The sequence below is a fragment of the Lethenteron reissneri genome, chromosome 3 (assembly GCF_015708825.2).
Source record: "Lethenteron reissneri isolate LAM-NWPU_2019-01 chromosome 3, ASM1570882v1, whole genome shotgun sequence".
Taxonomy (NCBI): Eukaryota; Metazoa; Chordata; class Hyperoartia; order Petromyzontiformes; family Petromyzontidae; genus Lethenteron; species Lethenteron reissneri.
In genome coordinates, this window is record NC_083781.1 from 8,125,039 (window position 1) to 8,141,199 (window position 16,161).

At 53.7% G+C, this 16,161-nt stretch overlaps 1 protein-coding gene across 1 annotated transcript in view; it reads right to left on the minus strand.

The window, feature by feature from the left end:
* Nucleotides 1-6,311: 6,311 nt before the first annotated feature.
* The window catches only part of LOC133347871 (homeobox protein unc-4 homolog), a 66,387-nt gene continuing 56,537 nt past the window's right edge, over nt 6,312-16,161 (minus strand). Inside the window, exon 6 of the mRNA XM_061560590.1 lies at nt 6,312-6,338. Within this exon, the coding sequence (XP_061416574.1) occupies nt 6,312-6,338 (27 nt within the window). The remainder of the gene's footprint in view (nt 6,339-16,161) is intronic.

The window sequence follows — 16,161 nt, forward strand, 5'->3', positions numbered from 1 at the left end:
CATCAACATCATGCGTTTAGAGGATTTGGCGTCAACAAATCTCCACGTGATGATGACAAGCCACTTCGTCGAGATGTTATTTGGGGGCCAGGTCGCTTCTGAAAACGAGATACACAGCTCAGTAGGCTTTACCTAGTAGAACAAAAAATAGTTAAAATAGTTTTAGTGTTATCCTAGTTTGGTAATCACTGCAATAATTGGATTACACACTCACAACTATCACAACAACTACTGCGGCAGAGCCACACTGCGTACCAGATTGCTATATTTACACTAAAGTAATATTGATTTCCTAGTTATTCTATTCCCACTTCCCGGATGTTGTCCTGAAGATGCTTGATGCAGTTTGGAGCCAAACGCCGCGGTATCGAATTGCTGCTAAATTTGGTTCAGAATTGTTCCCTAACGTCATGGTTGAGTGATTGGTTATGTGAGTGAGTGAGTGGGTGAGTGAGTTGTTATGTGGGTGAAAGGGTGGTTGAGTGAGTGAGTGGTGAGGTGAGTGAGTCTATGGGTCTTCTGTGTGAGTCGATGGGTCTCTATGTAAATCTATGGGTTTCTACGTGAATCTATGGGTCTCTATGTGAGTCTATGGGTCTCTATGTGAATCGATGGGTCTCTTGTGCCGATGTGAGACCGTGGGTCTAAAAAAATTCTGGCCTCGTGCTCGACTAACGATTTAACACATAGTAGGCTTTCGCGACCAATATCATCCACAATAGAGGTTTTTGGCTTAGATCGCGATCGAACCCCAAAACCTTTTTTTATCGATTAACGATGCCGGAGGTGGGCGGGGCTGCCTGGGAGGTAGGCGTGGCTAGCTGAGTGGTGGGCGGGGGCTATTGGCTGAGTGGGCGTAACCCTGCGAACGTGAGCGGGGTTCATCGAATGGCGTGGTCATTGTTGAGCTTAGATTTGAAGCTTTCGTGACTGCAAGGATTCATACTCTTAGGTTTTTTCGGTAAAGTCACGTAGGTCAAAAATACAATTAAAATTAATAAAAGTAATAATAGAAATATAATATTAATAATAGAAATAACATTTATATTATTACTTTTATGATTTATATTTTTTACCTACGTGACTTTACCGAAAAAACCTAAGAGTATTGTTGAGCTTGCCAGAAATGTGCTGGGGTTGTATTCAACTGCAGTGATTCAATAACGCGCAGGAGGATTTCGCGACCAATGTTAATCATCAACACATTCCTGCGGAGGGAGCTGGCAGGAACGTTGGGTTGCTCGGTCAATGGCCAGGGTCAATGGCGGCGTGGTGTATTCCGCAAATATGCCCGGCACAAGCCGGCATGAGTAGGTGAAACGTTGAGTTTTATAAGGGCACCACGGAGTGAGCAGCCCCTTCCCACCCAGCCCCACCCCCCACCCAGCCCCACCCTCCCTACCTAGCCCCTCCCCACCCTCCCCACCCAGCCCCACCCTCCCCACCCTCCCATCCTAGCCCCTCCCCACCCTCCCCTCCCCACCCAGCCGCTCCCTCACCACCCAGCCCCTCCCCACCATCCCCTTTCCACCCAGCCCCACCCCTCCCATTTTTGGATGCACGACGTACGGACGGACACAATAATCCTCTGTGGGCTAGTGTAACCATGAGGTTCCTACCAGTATCATCATAAACGTTATTGGGTTAGATCACCACCACGATATGGCAAATCGCCCGATGATGCTGGTTGATGTAATTACCAGCGAAACGTCGTACAACTCAAATTGTAAACGTCGTGGACTTGAAGTGCATTGGCTCTTCTTCTTAACCTGGGGCGTGCACGGGCACCTCAGTTACAACTTAACTTTGTTTCATCAAACCCCTATGCGTTCATTATTAACATTGTAAAATAAAATAAAAATGTCACGCTTGAGAGCCAAAAGGTGTACAAGGCTGCATGTAAAGGTGTAGATACGCACCACTCATAACCACCAAGTCTATTCAGCACCACGGCGTTAGAGTCAGTGGCCTGGATCCTCTTTGTTGCGAGGTGTGAGTTTGAGAAGTGAGGGGCCGGTTCACGTGGAGTTGGTGTTGGTGGTGGGGGTGGGGGGGCGGTCAGTACCCCCAGCACGACCACGGGAGGCAGCATGCCAGACGGGTGCGAGTGCGAGCGAGTGCCGGTGAGTGTGTGTCTGTATGTGTGTCTGTGTGTGTGTGGGGAGCGGTGGTGTAGCGGTTAGCGCGCTACACTATGAACCCGGCGACCCTGCTTCGATTCTCGCTCACGGCCAACACCGGTGATGGTTACTGGGCCTCCCCTAGGTCGAATCGGTCTCAAATGAGTACCTGGTGCGGTGTGTAAACATCGCCGCTGGGGAGACAAAGGCGGTCGGGCGTGGTGCTGGCCACTCACTCCCCTCGTGTACCGTTCCGGCCTTTATAGGTGCTCGCTAACAGCGCTTGCCCCAACAGTCTGTTAAGGCTACACGGGGGATCTTATTTGTCCACCTCCGAGTAGCACGGTTGGCAATGTACGGTGCGTAAGAAGTTCACCATACATACACACACACACGTGTGTTTGCGCTACGAACCCGGTGACCCGAGTTCGATTCCCGCTCACGGCCAACGTCAGTGACGAATATTCTGAACCAGTTCAGGACCTCCTGTAGATCGACTCGGCCTTAATGAGTGCGGTGTGAAACTATCAGCGCCGAGGAAGACAAAGGCGGCCGGGCGTGTGCCGTGCTGGTCTTCATAGGTGCTGGATAAAAGCTGCATGTAATTGTAGCTCTTATCTGTGTGAATAAATGAATATATATATATGTTTGTATGTCTATCTGTGTGTATATATATGTACGCATGTCCGTAAGTATTTGTCTTTCTACGGGGATACAAAAGCGGTCGGGCGTGCGGGCGTGGTCCTGACCACCCACTGACCCCCACCCGCTCGTGTGCCGTGCCGGACCTTCATAGAGTGTCTCCTGCAGTCTACACGGGGAGACGGGGGGGGGGGAGTCTTTGTCTTTGTCTGCACGTGTGTGTGTCTGCGTGTCTCTCTCTCTCTGTGTCTCTGCGTGTGGGGAGCGGTGGTGTAGCGGTTAGCGCTACGCTGCGCTACGAACCCGGCGGCCCGAGTTCGATTCCCGCTCACGGCGAAAATCAGTGACGATTATCTGAACCGATCCTGGGCCTCCCCTAGGTCGACTCAGCCTCAAATGAGTTCCTGGTGCGGTGTGTAAAGATCGCCACTAGGGAGACAAAGGCCGGGCGTGGTGTTGGCCACCCACCCCCTCGTGCGCCGTGCTGGCCTTCATAGGTGCTCGCTAATAGCACTTGCCCCAACAGTTTGTTGAGGCTATATGGGGGTTCTTTGTCTTTGTCCATGCGTGTGTCCCTGTGTGTGTCTCTGTGTGTCTCTGTGTGTGTGTCTCTGTGTCTCTGTGTGTGTCTCTGTGTGTCCCTGCGTGTGTCTCTGTGTGTGTGTCTCTGTGTGTGTGTGTCTCTGTGTGTCTCTCTGTGTGTCTCTCTGTGTGTGTCCCTGCGTGTGTCCCGGCCTCGCCTGCTCAATGCAGATCCCAGAGATGCTATCAAGAAGGAAGCCATTTCCCAGATCCATCAAGCAATTTGTTGTAATATCCGGTAGTGTCACTACCCCCGCCCCCCTCTCCCCCCCCCGAGCCCCCCCCGAGCCCCCCCCCCAATAAAATCCCGCACCCCTCCCCTAACCCACCAGCCCCCCCCCCCCCACGCCGCCCCCCCCCCCCACCCCTCTCCTTCTCATTTCCTCGCCGTCTCCCCACCTCGCTCATGAATCACGGTTTATGAATTCAATTTATAGGCAGAGAAATTTTCAATTTGAGCGCCTGGATCATTATGGGACAGTGTAAATTGTTTTTTTGCTCTATTATGCAGCGGGTCCCATCATTTTTCTTTCTAATTACGAAGGTGTCAGTCCGGGCTGTCATCCCGGCACTGATTTTCAATTTAAGTGATCATCAGCCACTCATTTCCCCATTTGATAAATTGTTGGAGGCGGCTGCGCATTGGCGGCAGAATGCTAATAACGGCAGCACCCATACCTGCACACGTGTCCCGCGCGAAGCTCCCAGGCTAATTTTTCATTTTTATCCCCCACACTCTGCCCCCCCCCTACCCACTGCCCCCCCCAAAAACTCCCCCGCTCCCCCCGTACCTCCTCCCCCTCCTGAATCCTCATTCACCCACCGCGTCCCTCCCTCCCCTCTCTCCCCTCCCCTCTCTCCCCTCCCTCCATACGCAGCCCCACCCGCCTGCGTTTATATTAGCCTGGTCCATACGGGATGTGGCGTGCGCGCGCGCGCGCGCGCGCGTCCGTGTCTCTGTCGGTGTGTGTCCATGGGGGAGCGGTGGTGCAGCGGTTAGCGCGCGGCGCGCGACGAACCCCGGCGACACGGGTTCGATTCCCGCTCACGGCCAACACCGGTGACGATTATCTGAGCCGGTTCTGGGCCTCCCCTAGGTCGACTCGGCCTCAAATGAGTACCTGGTGCGGTGTGTAAACATCGCCACTGGGGAGACAAAGGCGGTCGGGCGTGGTGCTGGTTACCCAACCCCTCGTGTGCCGTCCTGGCCTTCATAGGTGCTACTCGCTAACAGCACTTGCCCCAACAGTCTGTTGAGGCTATACGGGTGATCTTTGTGTGTATGTGGGGAGCGGTGGTGTAGCGGTTGTCGCGCTGCGCTGTGAACCCGGCGTCCTTGGTTCGATTCCCACTCACGGTCACAAGCGGTGACGATTATCTGCACCGGTTCTAGGCCACTAGGGAGACAAAGGCGGCCGGGCGTGGTTTTCGGCACCCACCCCGTGCGCCGTGCCGGCCCTTAATAGGTGCTCGCTAACAGCACTTGCCCTAAGAGTCTCTTTAAGGCTACACGGGGGATCTTTGTCTTTTGGCGGAGTGGTTGGCGCACTGCGCAACGACCCGAGTTCGATTCCCGGCCACGGCTAACATCGGGTGCTCGGTGTGTGTGTGTGTGTGCGAGTTTATCACTGGGGAGACAAAGGCGGTCGGGTGTGGAGTCTTGTCACCCCCCCCCCCCCCCCACTCCTCGTTTTCAGTTGCGGTCTTCATGGGGGTGCTACTCGCGAACAGCACTTGCCCCTACCAGTCCACGTAGGCTACACGGGGTATCTTTGTTGTTGTTGTCTTTGAAGCATCATTGTGTGTGTGTGTAATTGTGGTTGTTTGTGCGCGCGCGTGTGTGTGTTTATGAGCGTTAGTGCACGCTGCGGTTAAAGTGGTGGGGGTGGGTGGGTGATCGTGGTGATGGGGGGAACGGAGGGGTGGGGTGATGGGGGAGGGAGGGGTGATGGGGGAGGGAGGGGTAATGGGGGAGGGAGGGGGGGTGATGGGGGTGATGGGAGAGGGAGGGGTGATGGGGGAGGGAGGGAGGGTAATGGGGAGGGAGGGGAGGGGTGATGGGGGAACGGAAGGGGAGGGGTGATGGGGGAGGGAGGAGATGGGGGATGGAGGGGAGGGGTGTGAATGAGCCCCAGGGCGTGTGTGGAAGCGGGGAGGAGGAGGAGGGGAGAGAGTGTGGGGGGAGAGCGAACTGGGTGACGGCACACACTCTCTCTCCATTCATCAACACTCTCCCTCCTCGCAATTACCACCTCCCCCCCCCACCCTCTCGCCGGGTGGGCAGCCCCTCCCCCTCCCCCCACGCACATTACAACGCTCCCAATTATGAAATCGTAGCTTAATTAATAGTAATTGAGTTGCAAAAACATGCTTTATTCTGCCTTAATGGAAACAAATTCGCGAAAATTAATTATCACTCTTCATTCTGTAACGCGCTAGTTCGCCTATCGCTCGCTCCCCCCTCTCTCTCCCCCCTCTCTCTATCCCCCTCTCTCCTTTTCTCTCCCCCCTCGCTCTCTCCCCCCTCTCTTCTTCCCTCTTTCTCCCCCCCCCCCCCTCGCTCTCTCCCCCCTCTCTCCCCCCTCTCTCTTTCTCCCCCTCGCTCTCCCCCTCGCTGTCCTTCCCGTGCATCTCTCGCCAAAGCAATGTAGGGGAGAGTTCGGAGAGTCAAGGGAGATGGCTTGGATGTGGATGGGAGAGTTAGGAGAGCAAAAAGGAGATGATGGAGACGCAGAGGGGGGTGAGTTTCGAGAGTAAAGGGAGATGCGGAGGAGAGTAAAGAGGGGAGAGTTCGGGCGAAAATGCACGTGAGTTTGTACAGCGCCTTTCTCGATCCACTGCTGGATGAGGCCGTCCAACACTGCATCCTTATCACATAGAAAACACGCAAGTCCGACGTTTTAGGTGATGATCCTCATTCAAATCTGGGGTAAAGCTGGTGGCAACGTTTTTCACGTTTCGGTGTCTTCAGTGATCCATGTCAAAGTAGAATGTCTACACACGGGGATTGGACCGGGGGAGAGGCCCAGGACCGGTTCAGATATTCGCCACTGATGTTAGCCGTGAGCGGGAATCGAACCCAGGTGGAGCGGGTTCACGACGCAGGGTGTGTGTGTGTTAAACACGTTCCAAAGACAAGGATACCCCAGTCATAGCCTTAACAGACTGTTGGGGCAAGTGCTGTTAGCGAGCAGCACCTATGAAGGCCGGCACGGCACACCAGTGTTAGTGTACGGTGCTTTTTCTGCAATATTTTGCTGTCTTTTCTTGGATTTTCTGTTTGCACATAGTCACATAGTCACTTTAAGATGTTTTCTGGTTCATGTTTTTGTTTTTTGTTTGTTGCGGTTGCACCCGATTCAAGATCCGAATGGCTCACAGGGCTATACCCAATAAATTAACTTGAACTTGAACCAAAAGTGGTGGGCGGCCAGCACCATCCCCAGCCGCCTTTGTCTCCCTAGTGGCGATGCCTACACACTGCACCAGGTGCTCGTTCGAGGCGGAGTCAACAGAGACGTGAGCACAGACACGCAAGCCACTAAGTGGCGGGGCGACGTCGCCCCTGCGCTTGTGCCAGCCTAGGTGCACTTCGTGAGGCTATTGGGTGAAGTGTGGAAGGCTCTGGCTGCCGGCAGGAGGAGGTCATGGGACAGACCCTGCAGGTGGCATGGGTTGACTGCTGTGCCAGGCTAGGTGCAGGAGGAGGTCACGGGACAGATCCTGCAGGTGCCATGGGTTGACTGCTGTGCCAGGCTAGGTACAAGAGGAGGAGGTCACGGGACAGACCCTGCAGGTGCCATGGGTTGACTGCTGTGCCAGGCTATGTGCAGGAGGTCACGGGACAGACCCAGGTGTCACGGGTTGACTGCTGTGCCAGGCTATGTGCAGGAGGAGGTCACGGGACAGACCCAGCAGGTACCATAGGTTGCCTGCTGTGCCATGCTATGTGCAGGAGGAGGTCACGGGACAGACCCTGCAGGTGCTATGGGTTTACTGCCGTGCCAGGCTATGTGCAGGAGGAGGAGGTCACGGGACAGACCCAGGTGCCATGGGTTGACTGCTGTGCCAGGCTATGTACAGGAGGAGGTAGGTCACGGGACAGACCCAGCAGGTGCCATGGGTTGACTGCTGTACCAGGCTATGGGCAGGAGGAGGTCACGGGACAGACCCAGCAGGTGCCATGGGTTGACTGCTGTGCCAGGCTATGTGCAGGATGAGGTCACGGGACAGACTCAGGTGCTATGGGTTTACTGCTGTACCAGGCTATGTGCAGGAGGAAGTTACGGGACAGACCCAGGTGCCATGGGTTTACTGCCGTGCCAGGCTATGTGCAGGCGCAGGTCACGGGACAGACCCAGCAGGTGCTATGCGTTGACTGCTATGCCAGGCTATGTGCAGAAGGAGGTCACGGGACAGACCCAGGTGCCATGGGTTGACTGCCGTGCCAGGCTATGTGCAGGAGGAGGTCACGGGACAGACCCAGGTGCCATGCGTTGACTGACTGAGATAACCGGCAGATGTACCACCTGCGCTCCCCACTGGGGAACAAGACAAAGACAAAGATCCCCCGTATAGGCTTTAACAGACTGTCGGGACAAGTGCTGTTAGCGAGCACCTGAGTTAAGGTTGGCACGACTTACGACTTACGAGTGGAGTTGGTGTTGGGACAGAACCAATCCCGGCCGCCTTTGTCTCCCCAGGTACTCGTCCAAAAAAGTGTTAGAACATAGGGTCCTGTACCCCCCTCCAACCTCCCACACCATCTTCACCAACCCGCAGTGACCAGCGTAGTGAAGTATGGTCAAACAGCCCCCGCGTGATCCAGCAGTGGATTGCCAGAGGGACGAGTTATAGGGCAGTAGAATATTCTCCCAACCCTGTGAAATGTCTTGGTTATTTGAGCGCACGGAGGGGTTGTTTGACCATACTTCCCCACCTTAGACCAATTCGGTTTGTCAAAGAGGTGGGCAAGTGGCCCAGGACCGCCACTGATGTTAGCCGTGGCCGGGGATCGAACTCGGTTGAAAACACACCCCCCCCCCCACCCCCCACCGTACGTGAACATATCACGATGAATGATCACGCTTGGCTACGTACGGTGCGAAATAAGTTCAACGTACAAACACAACGCTATTCACATGCTCATACAAAAGACAAAGATCCCGCGGATAGCCTGCGCGCATACTGTTGGGGCAAGTGCTGCTGCTGCTGCTATCCAGCAGCACCGTGACCCGGTATCGACCCCCCCTCCACCCACTCCTCCTCCTCCACCCCCTGCGGGAAATCGCCCGTTTGGTAGCGAATTACAGCGCTAACCACTGCGCCACCGCTCCGATCGGCATGAGCCCCTGTAACCTGAGATATGTTAATATGCGTAAGAGATTGGTCGAGAGGCAACTTCAACACATCAATGTGCGGGGATGGTGGAGAGCGGTGGTGCAGTGGTTAGCGCGCCACACTGCGAAACCCGGCGAACCCGCTGACGGCCAACAAGACGCGGTGACGATTGTCTCAGCCGGTCCTGGGCCTCCCCTAGGTCGACTCGGCCTCAAACGAGAACCTGGTGACTTGTGTAAACATCGCGAACTGGGGAGACAAAGACGTGCCGGCCTTCGTAGGTGTGCCGGTCGCGAAAAAGCACTTGCCCCAAACGTCTGTTAAGGCTATACGGGGGATATTTGCCTTTGTGAGTTAGGCACAGAGAGGATAAATATATATATATTACATAGGGCGTTAGAATATAGAGAAGTGTGCAGAGATATGGAGCATGCAGAGATAAAATCGTATTTATATAGAAGTGGGGAGATGTCGACCAGAGATAGTTGGACGTGAGTTTGGGTAGCACACACAAAGGACAAAGACAAAGATCCCCCGTACAGCCTTTACGAGGCTATCGGGGCAAGTGCTGTTATCGAGTAAGATGAGGGGGGGGTGTGCTTGGCCAACATCCACGCCCGGCCCGGCCGCCTTTGTCTCCCCAGTGCTGATATGTAACATACCGCACAAGGTAACCATTTAAGGCTGAGTCTACCTAGGGGAGGGAGGCCTAGGACTCGCTGAGATATTTATTCGCCGGTGTTATTTTTGGTCGTAATTATTGGAGTCGAACTTGGCACTTATCCCGGGTTCTAAACGAAACTTTTTATTTAATTTTATATTACCAGGTAAGGCACCACTGAGTAATGTAGCTCTTTGTCAGAAGCTGCCTAGCCACAAATAATAGCTCAACGAAGTGGCTTATCACGTGGAAATGTATAGCAGGCAAATATTCTAAACGCGCGTTGATTCTAAATGTAGAGGGAAAAAGCAGAGGGGACCCGGATAAAAGTCCACGCAGCCATGGGGAGAGAGACACGCAGACTACAAATATAGAGTTTAACACGTCCGTAGGCTTTTGCATAAATATATGAATGTGTCGTTAAACCCGCCACCACCCGACACAGCCAATTAGTAAGGGTCGTCACTTAAACAGAACGTGGCCAATTCGTCACTAGTACAGCACACCGGTGTGTTGGAGAGCCAAGCCACAACATTTACAATCTGAGTACGACGTTTCGCCAGTAATTACAACCAGCTTCATCAGGCGACAGCCAGATTTGTGGAGAAGTTTACGTGTTTCGTTCCTTGTATAGCAGGCGTCAAATATACAGCAGGCATCAGGGTCGGGATCGAACCCATGGCCTCCTGTATAGCAGGCGAGGTAGTTAACATCTACTAGCCACCGTGATGATGATGAGAGAGAGAGACGCAAACTCTAAATATACAGCAGGCGTCAGGGTCGGGATCGAACCCACGACCTCCTGTATAGCAGGCGAGGTAGTTAACATCTCCTAGCCACCGTGATGATGATGAGAGAGAGACGCAAACTCCAAATATACAGCAGGAGGCGTCAGGGTCGGGATCGAATCCACGACCTTCTGCATGCCAGGCGAGGTAGTTAACATCTCCTAGCCACTGTGATGATGATGATGCTGATGATTAGAGAGACGCAAACTCCAAATATACAGCAGGCGTCAGGGTCGGGATTGAACCCATGACCTCCTGTATACCAGGCGAGGTAGTTAACATCTCCTAGCCACCGTGATGATGATGAGAGAGAGACGCAAACTCCAAATATACAGCAGCAGGCGTCAGGGTCGGGATCGAACCCACGACCTTCTGCATCCCAGGCGAGGTAGTTAACATCTCCTAGCCACCATGATGATGATGAGAGAGAGACGCAAACTCCAAATAAACAGCAGCAGGCGTCAGGGTCGGAATCGAACCCATGTCCTCCTGCATACCAGGCGAGGTAGTTAACATCTCCAAGCCACCGTGTTTCGTAGCGCTAGGGCCGCGCTAACCACCACACTACCGCTACCCATAAACAGCATAGACAACCTATACACGCGGACACACGTTCGTACACACTGCCTACACACACAGACCGACACACAGAACACACACACGCACACACCGAGACCCACACATATACCTATGCATGACAAACACGCGCTCACAAATCATCGTATAGCCAGCCTTACAGACAAAGATCCCCCGTATAGCCTGGACAGACTGTTGGGGCAAGTGCTGTTAGCGGGCACCTATTAAAGGCCGTCGCTTGTACGTCCAGCACCCCCCACCAGAGCCGCCTTTGTCTCCCCCAGTGCCGCTCATATTTACGCACCGCCGCTCAGCTACCCATTCAATGCCGACTCGAACCCAGGATCCGTCTTAGCCGGGTTCGTAGCGCATCGCGTCGCGTCGGAGCGCAAACTCCCACGTCCACCCCCCTCCACCCCCTCCTCCTCGCAGCCCCCCCCCCTTCCCCCCCCTCCCCACACCACACGCAATGGCCGTAGCCTCGCGTCGCAGGGGCCATCAATTGCCCGTTAACTCTGTCGGCCGAGGCTGAGTAACCGCGCCGGGCGTTATTAATAATTCAGCCTAAACCAACATTAGGACTAAATCTCAGCTCGCGTGTCGGGCCCCCCCCACCCCGCCCGCCGCGTTCCTTTTCCCCGTGCCCCGAACCTCTAACAGCTGCCCGGCACGGCCACTCAGCAGCGACACGCGGGGAGCCACGGGGAGCCACGGGGGAGCCACGGGGGAGCCACCAGCGTTGTGTTTCTAGCACAGGGGGGGGAGCGGTGGCGCAGTGGTTAGCGCTGCGCTGAGATACGAACCCCGTTGTTCGGTTTCGGCAGTTTGCGGATATATGAGTCAGGTTTTGGGCCTCGCCTAGGTCGACTCGGCCGCGAGTGAGTGCCTGCTGTGCGGTGTGTCAACAGCGTCACGAGGGGAGACAAAGACTGGCCGCGCGTGGTGCTGGTCTCCCACCCCGTCGGGTGCAGTGTTGGCCTTCGTAGGTGCTCGCGAACAGCACTTGCCCCAACAGGCGGTGAAGGCTATACGGGGCGGGGATCATTGTGTATCTGTAAATCTGTCGATGTATGTGTCTATGTGTGTGTTGATGTGTTTCTGTAGATCTGTTTATGTGTGTGTCTATGTATGTGTCTATGTGTCTGTGTGTTTCTGTGTCTTTCTATCTATGTCTGTGTCGATGTGTCTGTGTCTCTCTATCTATGTGTGTGTCTATGTGTCTATGTGTGTCTTTGTGTGTCTATGTGTGTGTCTGTGTCTCTCTTTCTATGTGTGTGTCTATGAGTCTATGTGTGTGTCTATGTGTCTATGTGTGTCTATGTGTGTGTCTATGTATGTGTCTATGTGTGTCTGTGTCTCTCTATTTATGTGTGTGTCTGTGTGCCTATGTGTGGCTGTGTGTGTCTATGTGTGTGTATGTGTGTCTGTGTCTCTCTATCTATGTGTGTGTCTATGTGTGTGTGTGTCTCTCTATCTATGTGTGTGTCTATGTGTGTGTCTGTGTCTCTCTATCTATGTGTGTGTCTATGTGTCTATGTGTGTGTCTATGTATGTCTATGTGTGTGTCTGTGTTTCTCTATCTTGTGTGTCTATGTGTCTGTGTGTGTGTCTATGTATGTCTATGTGTGTGTCTGTGTCTCTCTATCTATGTGTGTGTCTATGTATGTGTCTCTCTATCTATGTGTGTTTCTATGTGTCTATGTGTGTGTCTCTATCTCTCTCTCTGCCTCTGTAGATATCCCCGCGTCTCTCTGCGCGCGCGCGCCACGCGCCGCGTCCCAAGGCAAACGCCGCCGATCCCTCAGCCAATTAAACGCGCGCGCGCGCGTGCACGGGCGCGCGCGCGGCTCAGCATGGGGGGGGGATGAGTTGTGGCGGGAGGAGAGGCGGGGTGGTGGGTGGAGATGCTGCAGTGAGATAAAGTATGGGGGGGACATATTCTTCGGTTCTTTCGGTAAAGTCACGTAGGTAGAAAAATACAATTATAATAACATATCACGACGTTTCGATCGCAATACAAGCGATCGTCCTCAGGCGTAAAAAAATCATCCAGCAGCGACTTTAGCGAAAGAATCAAAGAGTATGGATTCCTGCAGTCACGAAAGCTTCAAATGAAGATTAAAATAATATTCATGAAGTGAATGAAAATAAAATAATTCTATTATTCACTTTATTATTATTTTTTCTATCTACGTGACTTTACCGAAAGAACCAAGGAAATATGGATTCGAGCAGTCACCAAAGTTTTAAGTCAAAATTTATGGAGACACATCTAAGGCCCCCGACATTTACCCCCCCCAATCCCCCTTGCCCCCACTTGCCCCCCCCCGTCCCCCCCCACCGAGAATCGAATCGATAATTATATAATCGGTGATTGTTTCAGGTTTTCTTTTCACGAATATTTACCCGCAGCTCTTAACTAAAACTCTTAACCTCCGATTTAAAGCTTTCGTGACTGCAGGGATTCATCTTCTTGGTTCTTTCGGTAAAGTCACGTAGAAGGGAAATAATAAAAATAAAACATGATAAAATAATTCTCACGACGTTTCGCCCACAAGGCAAGCAGCCGTCCTCAGGTGAAGAACAGGTCTGTCGGAAAGACAGCGTCTGAATGACATGCTGCTATTATCGTACTCGAATGACATTCCGACGAAACGTCGTGAGAAATATTTTATTATGTTTTATTTTTATTATTTTATTATTTCCCTTCTACGTGACTTTACCGAAAGAACCAAGAAGATGACTCTGAACCTCCGTTCTACGTTTACTTCTTCGTGTTTCCGTGCAAGGCCCCACTGAGCTGCGTTTATCTTTCTGTCAGACCGCAAAAATGACAACGCAGCCAAATCGGCCTATCATCATCATCATCGCGTGGATATGTCTAGCAGCCACATACTCTACACTCGTCACGGGTGGAAAAAACCCGATTTTTCAAGCGGCAGGCATCGGGTTTTTTTCTTTAATACAATGAAACCCGATTTCGGGGAATTAAAACCTGGTTTAATGAATACGAAACTCTGATCCAAGGCTTGGGCTGCTTCTTCGTCGGTGCTGCTATCGTACTCTGGGGGGCCGTCGTGCACGGGGTAGTCGTAGAATGCGGCGGGCAGGTTGGTCTTGATGAACACGAGCTTCTCCTCCACAATCGTGGGCGCCAGTGAGTCGCTTAGCTTGGAATGGATGAAGCCCATCGTTCAGAAGTGCGGTTCTGCAATTAGAACCAATTAAACCGGATAACGACACATGTTTCTGTGTACGCGATCTAACCCATACGAGTTTGGGCCTTCGAGCTCGGACCGACAGCTAACAGAGATGCCCCCGGCTTCTCCCCCTTTGCCTATGAACGTCTGTAAGTTCACCGGAATAGGTCCCAGCCTTACTGATGAGACACTGAAGGTGAAACCCGGATAGAGAGGGCACGAACCACGTGTCCGCGTCTTTTATCAGTTGCATTCGTGACCGGTTTTTATTCCACCGGAAACTTTTTACAGCTTCCTGTCCTTCTGAACCGGTAACCGATTGCGGAAAAACGGTTAACGACGGCAGTGGGGTACTGCGCGACACGTGGCCAAGACGCGTAGGCCAGGGGGTTTTGTTTATTTTATTATTTATTGCATTTGATCGATCAGGAGGAGTGAGGTCTTTATGAAATCTGAACTCTCGTGACTTTTGGGGTCGCAGCCTCCCCAGCGCGTGCACGCGCGCGTTTGCACACGCGTGGTGAGCGGTGGCGCAGTGCTTAGCGCGCTGTGTGCACACGCGTGGTGAGCGGTGGCGCAGTGCTTAGCGCGCTGTGTGTACACGCGTGGTGAGCGGTGGCGCAGTGCTTAGTGCGCTGTGTGCACACGCGTGGTGAGCGGTGGCGCAGTGCATAGCGCGCTGTGTGCACACGCGTGGTGAGCGGTGGCGCAGTGCTTAGCGCGATGTGTGTAGACGTGTGTGCGCGTGTGTCGTGTGTTCACGCGTGTGTGTTGGGTGGGGTGTGTGGGGTGGGGAGCGGTAGTGCAGTGGTTAGCGGGTTACCCTATGAACCCGGCGAACCGGGTTCGATTCCCGCTCACGGCAAACACAGGTGACAATTATCTGAGCCGGTCCTGGGCCTCCCCTAGGTCGACTCGGGCTCAAATGAGTACCTGGTATGGTGCGTAAACATGGCCAGTGGGGAGACAAAGGCGGCCGAGCGTGGTGCTGAGCACTCACCCCCTCGTGTGCCGTGCCGGCCTTCATAGGTGCTCGCTAACAGCACTTGCGCCTACAGTCTGTAACAGGCTACACGCCGGATCTATGCATGGATAAATAACGAAAATCAATTATGATGTTTATTTGCGAAATTAGCCCAAATCCCCCCGCCCTCACCTCCCCCCTGCCATCCTGTAAGAAAGTATTATTATTATTAATCTAATTAATGTCGTCTTAATTAGGTCGCCCGCTTTGGCCTCTGTTTATATGGGAGCGGAATGGGGTCATCGGAGTAGGAGGGTGGGGTTAGGAGGGAGGGGCCAAGGGAGGGAGGTGGGGGCGAGGGGAGGAGGTGGGGGCGAGGGGGAGGGGTGGAATGGGGGCGAGGGGAGGGGCGGGTGGGGGGGGTTGAGCTCTTCTTTGACCCACAAAGACAAAGATCCCCCGTATAGGCTTAAGCGACTGTTGGGGCAAGTGCTGTTCGCTGTACGAGCAGCACCTATGCAGACCAGCAACCACGCCCGGCCGCCTTTGTCTCCCCAGTGTGCGATGTTGACTACACACCGCACCAGGCACTCGTCTGAGGCCGAGTCGACCTAGGGGCGTCCTAGGACCTGGCACCATGCGCTTACACGGCGCTAATTTAAGGTTGAGCCGACCTACTGGCGGCTCGGGGCCGGTGGGTTCACTTCGCCGATGTTAGCCGCACAAAATAAAGACAAAGACAAATATCCCCCGTATAGCCCCGAAAGACTGTAGGGGCAAGTGCTGTTAGCGAGCGCCTATAAAGGCCGGCGCAGCACACGATGGGGTGGGTGGCCAACACCACGTCCGGCCGCCTTTGTCTCCCCAGTGGCGATGTTTACTACACACCGCGCCAGGTACTCATTTGAGACTGAGTCAACCTAGGGGGGTGGAGGGGCCCTGGACCGTTTCAGATAATCGTCACCGGTGTTTGCCGTGAGCGTGAATCGAACCCGGGTCGCCAGGTTCGTAGCGCAGCGCGCTAACCGCTTCACTACCGCTCCCCACACACACCACACAGCACACACACACACCACACACACCACACACACACCACACAGCACACACACACCACACACACCACGCACACACCACATACACACACCACACACACACCACACAACACACCACACCACACTACAACCCACCACACCCACCACACACACCACACACACATAACACCACACCACACACCACCCACACACCAACAACTACACGCCACACACACACACCTCACACACACCACACA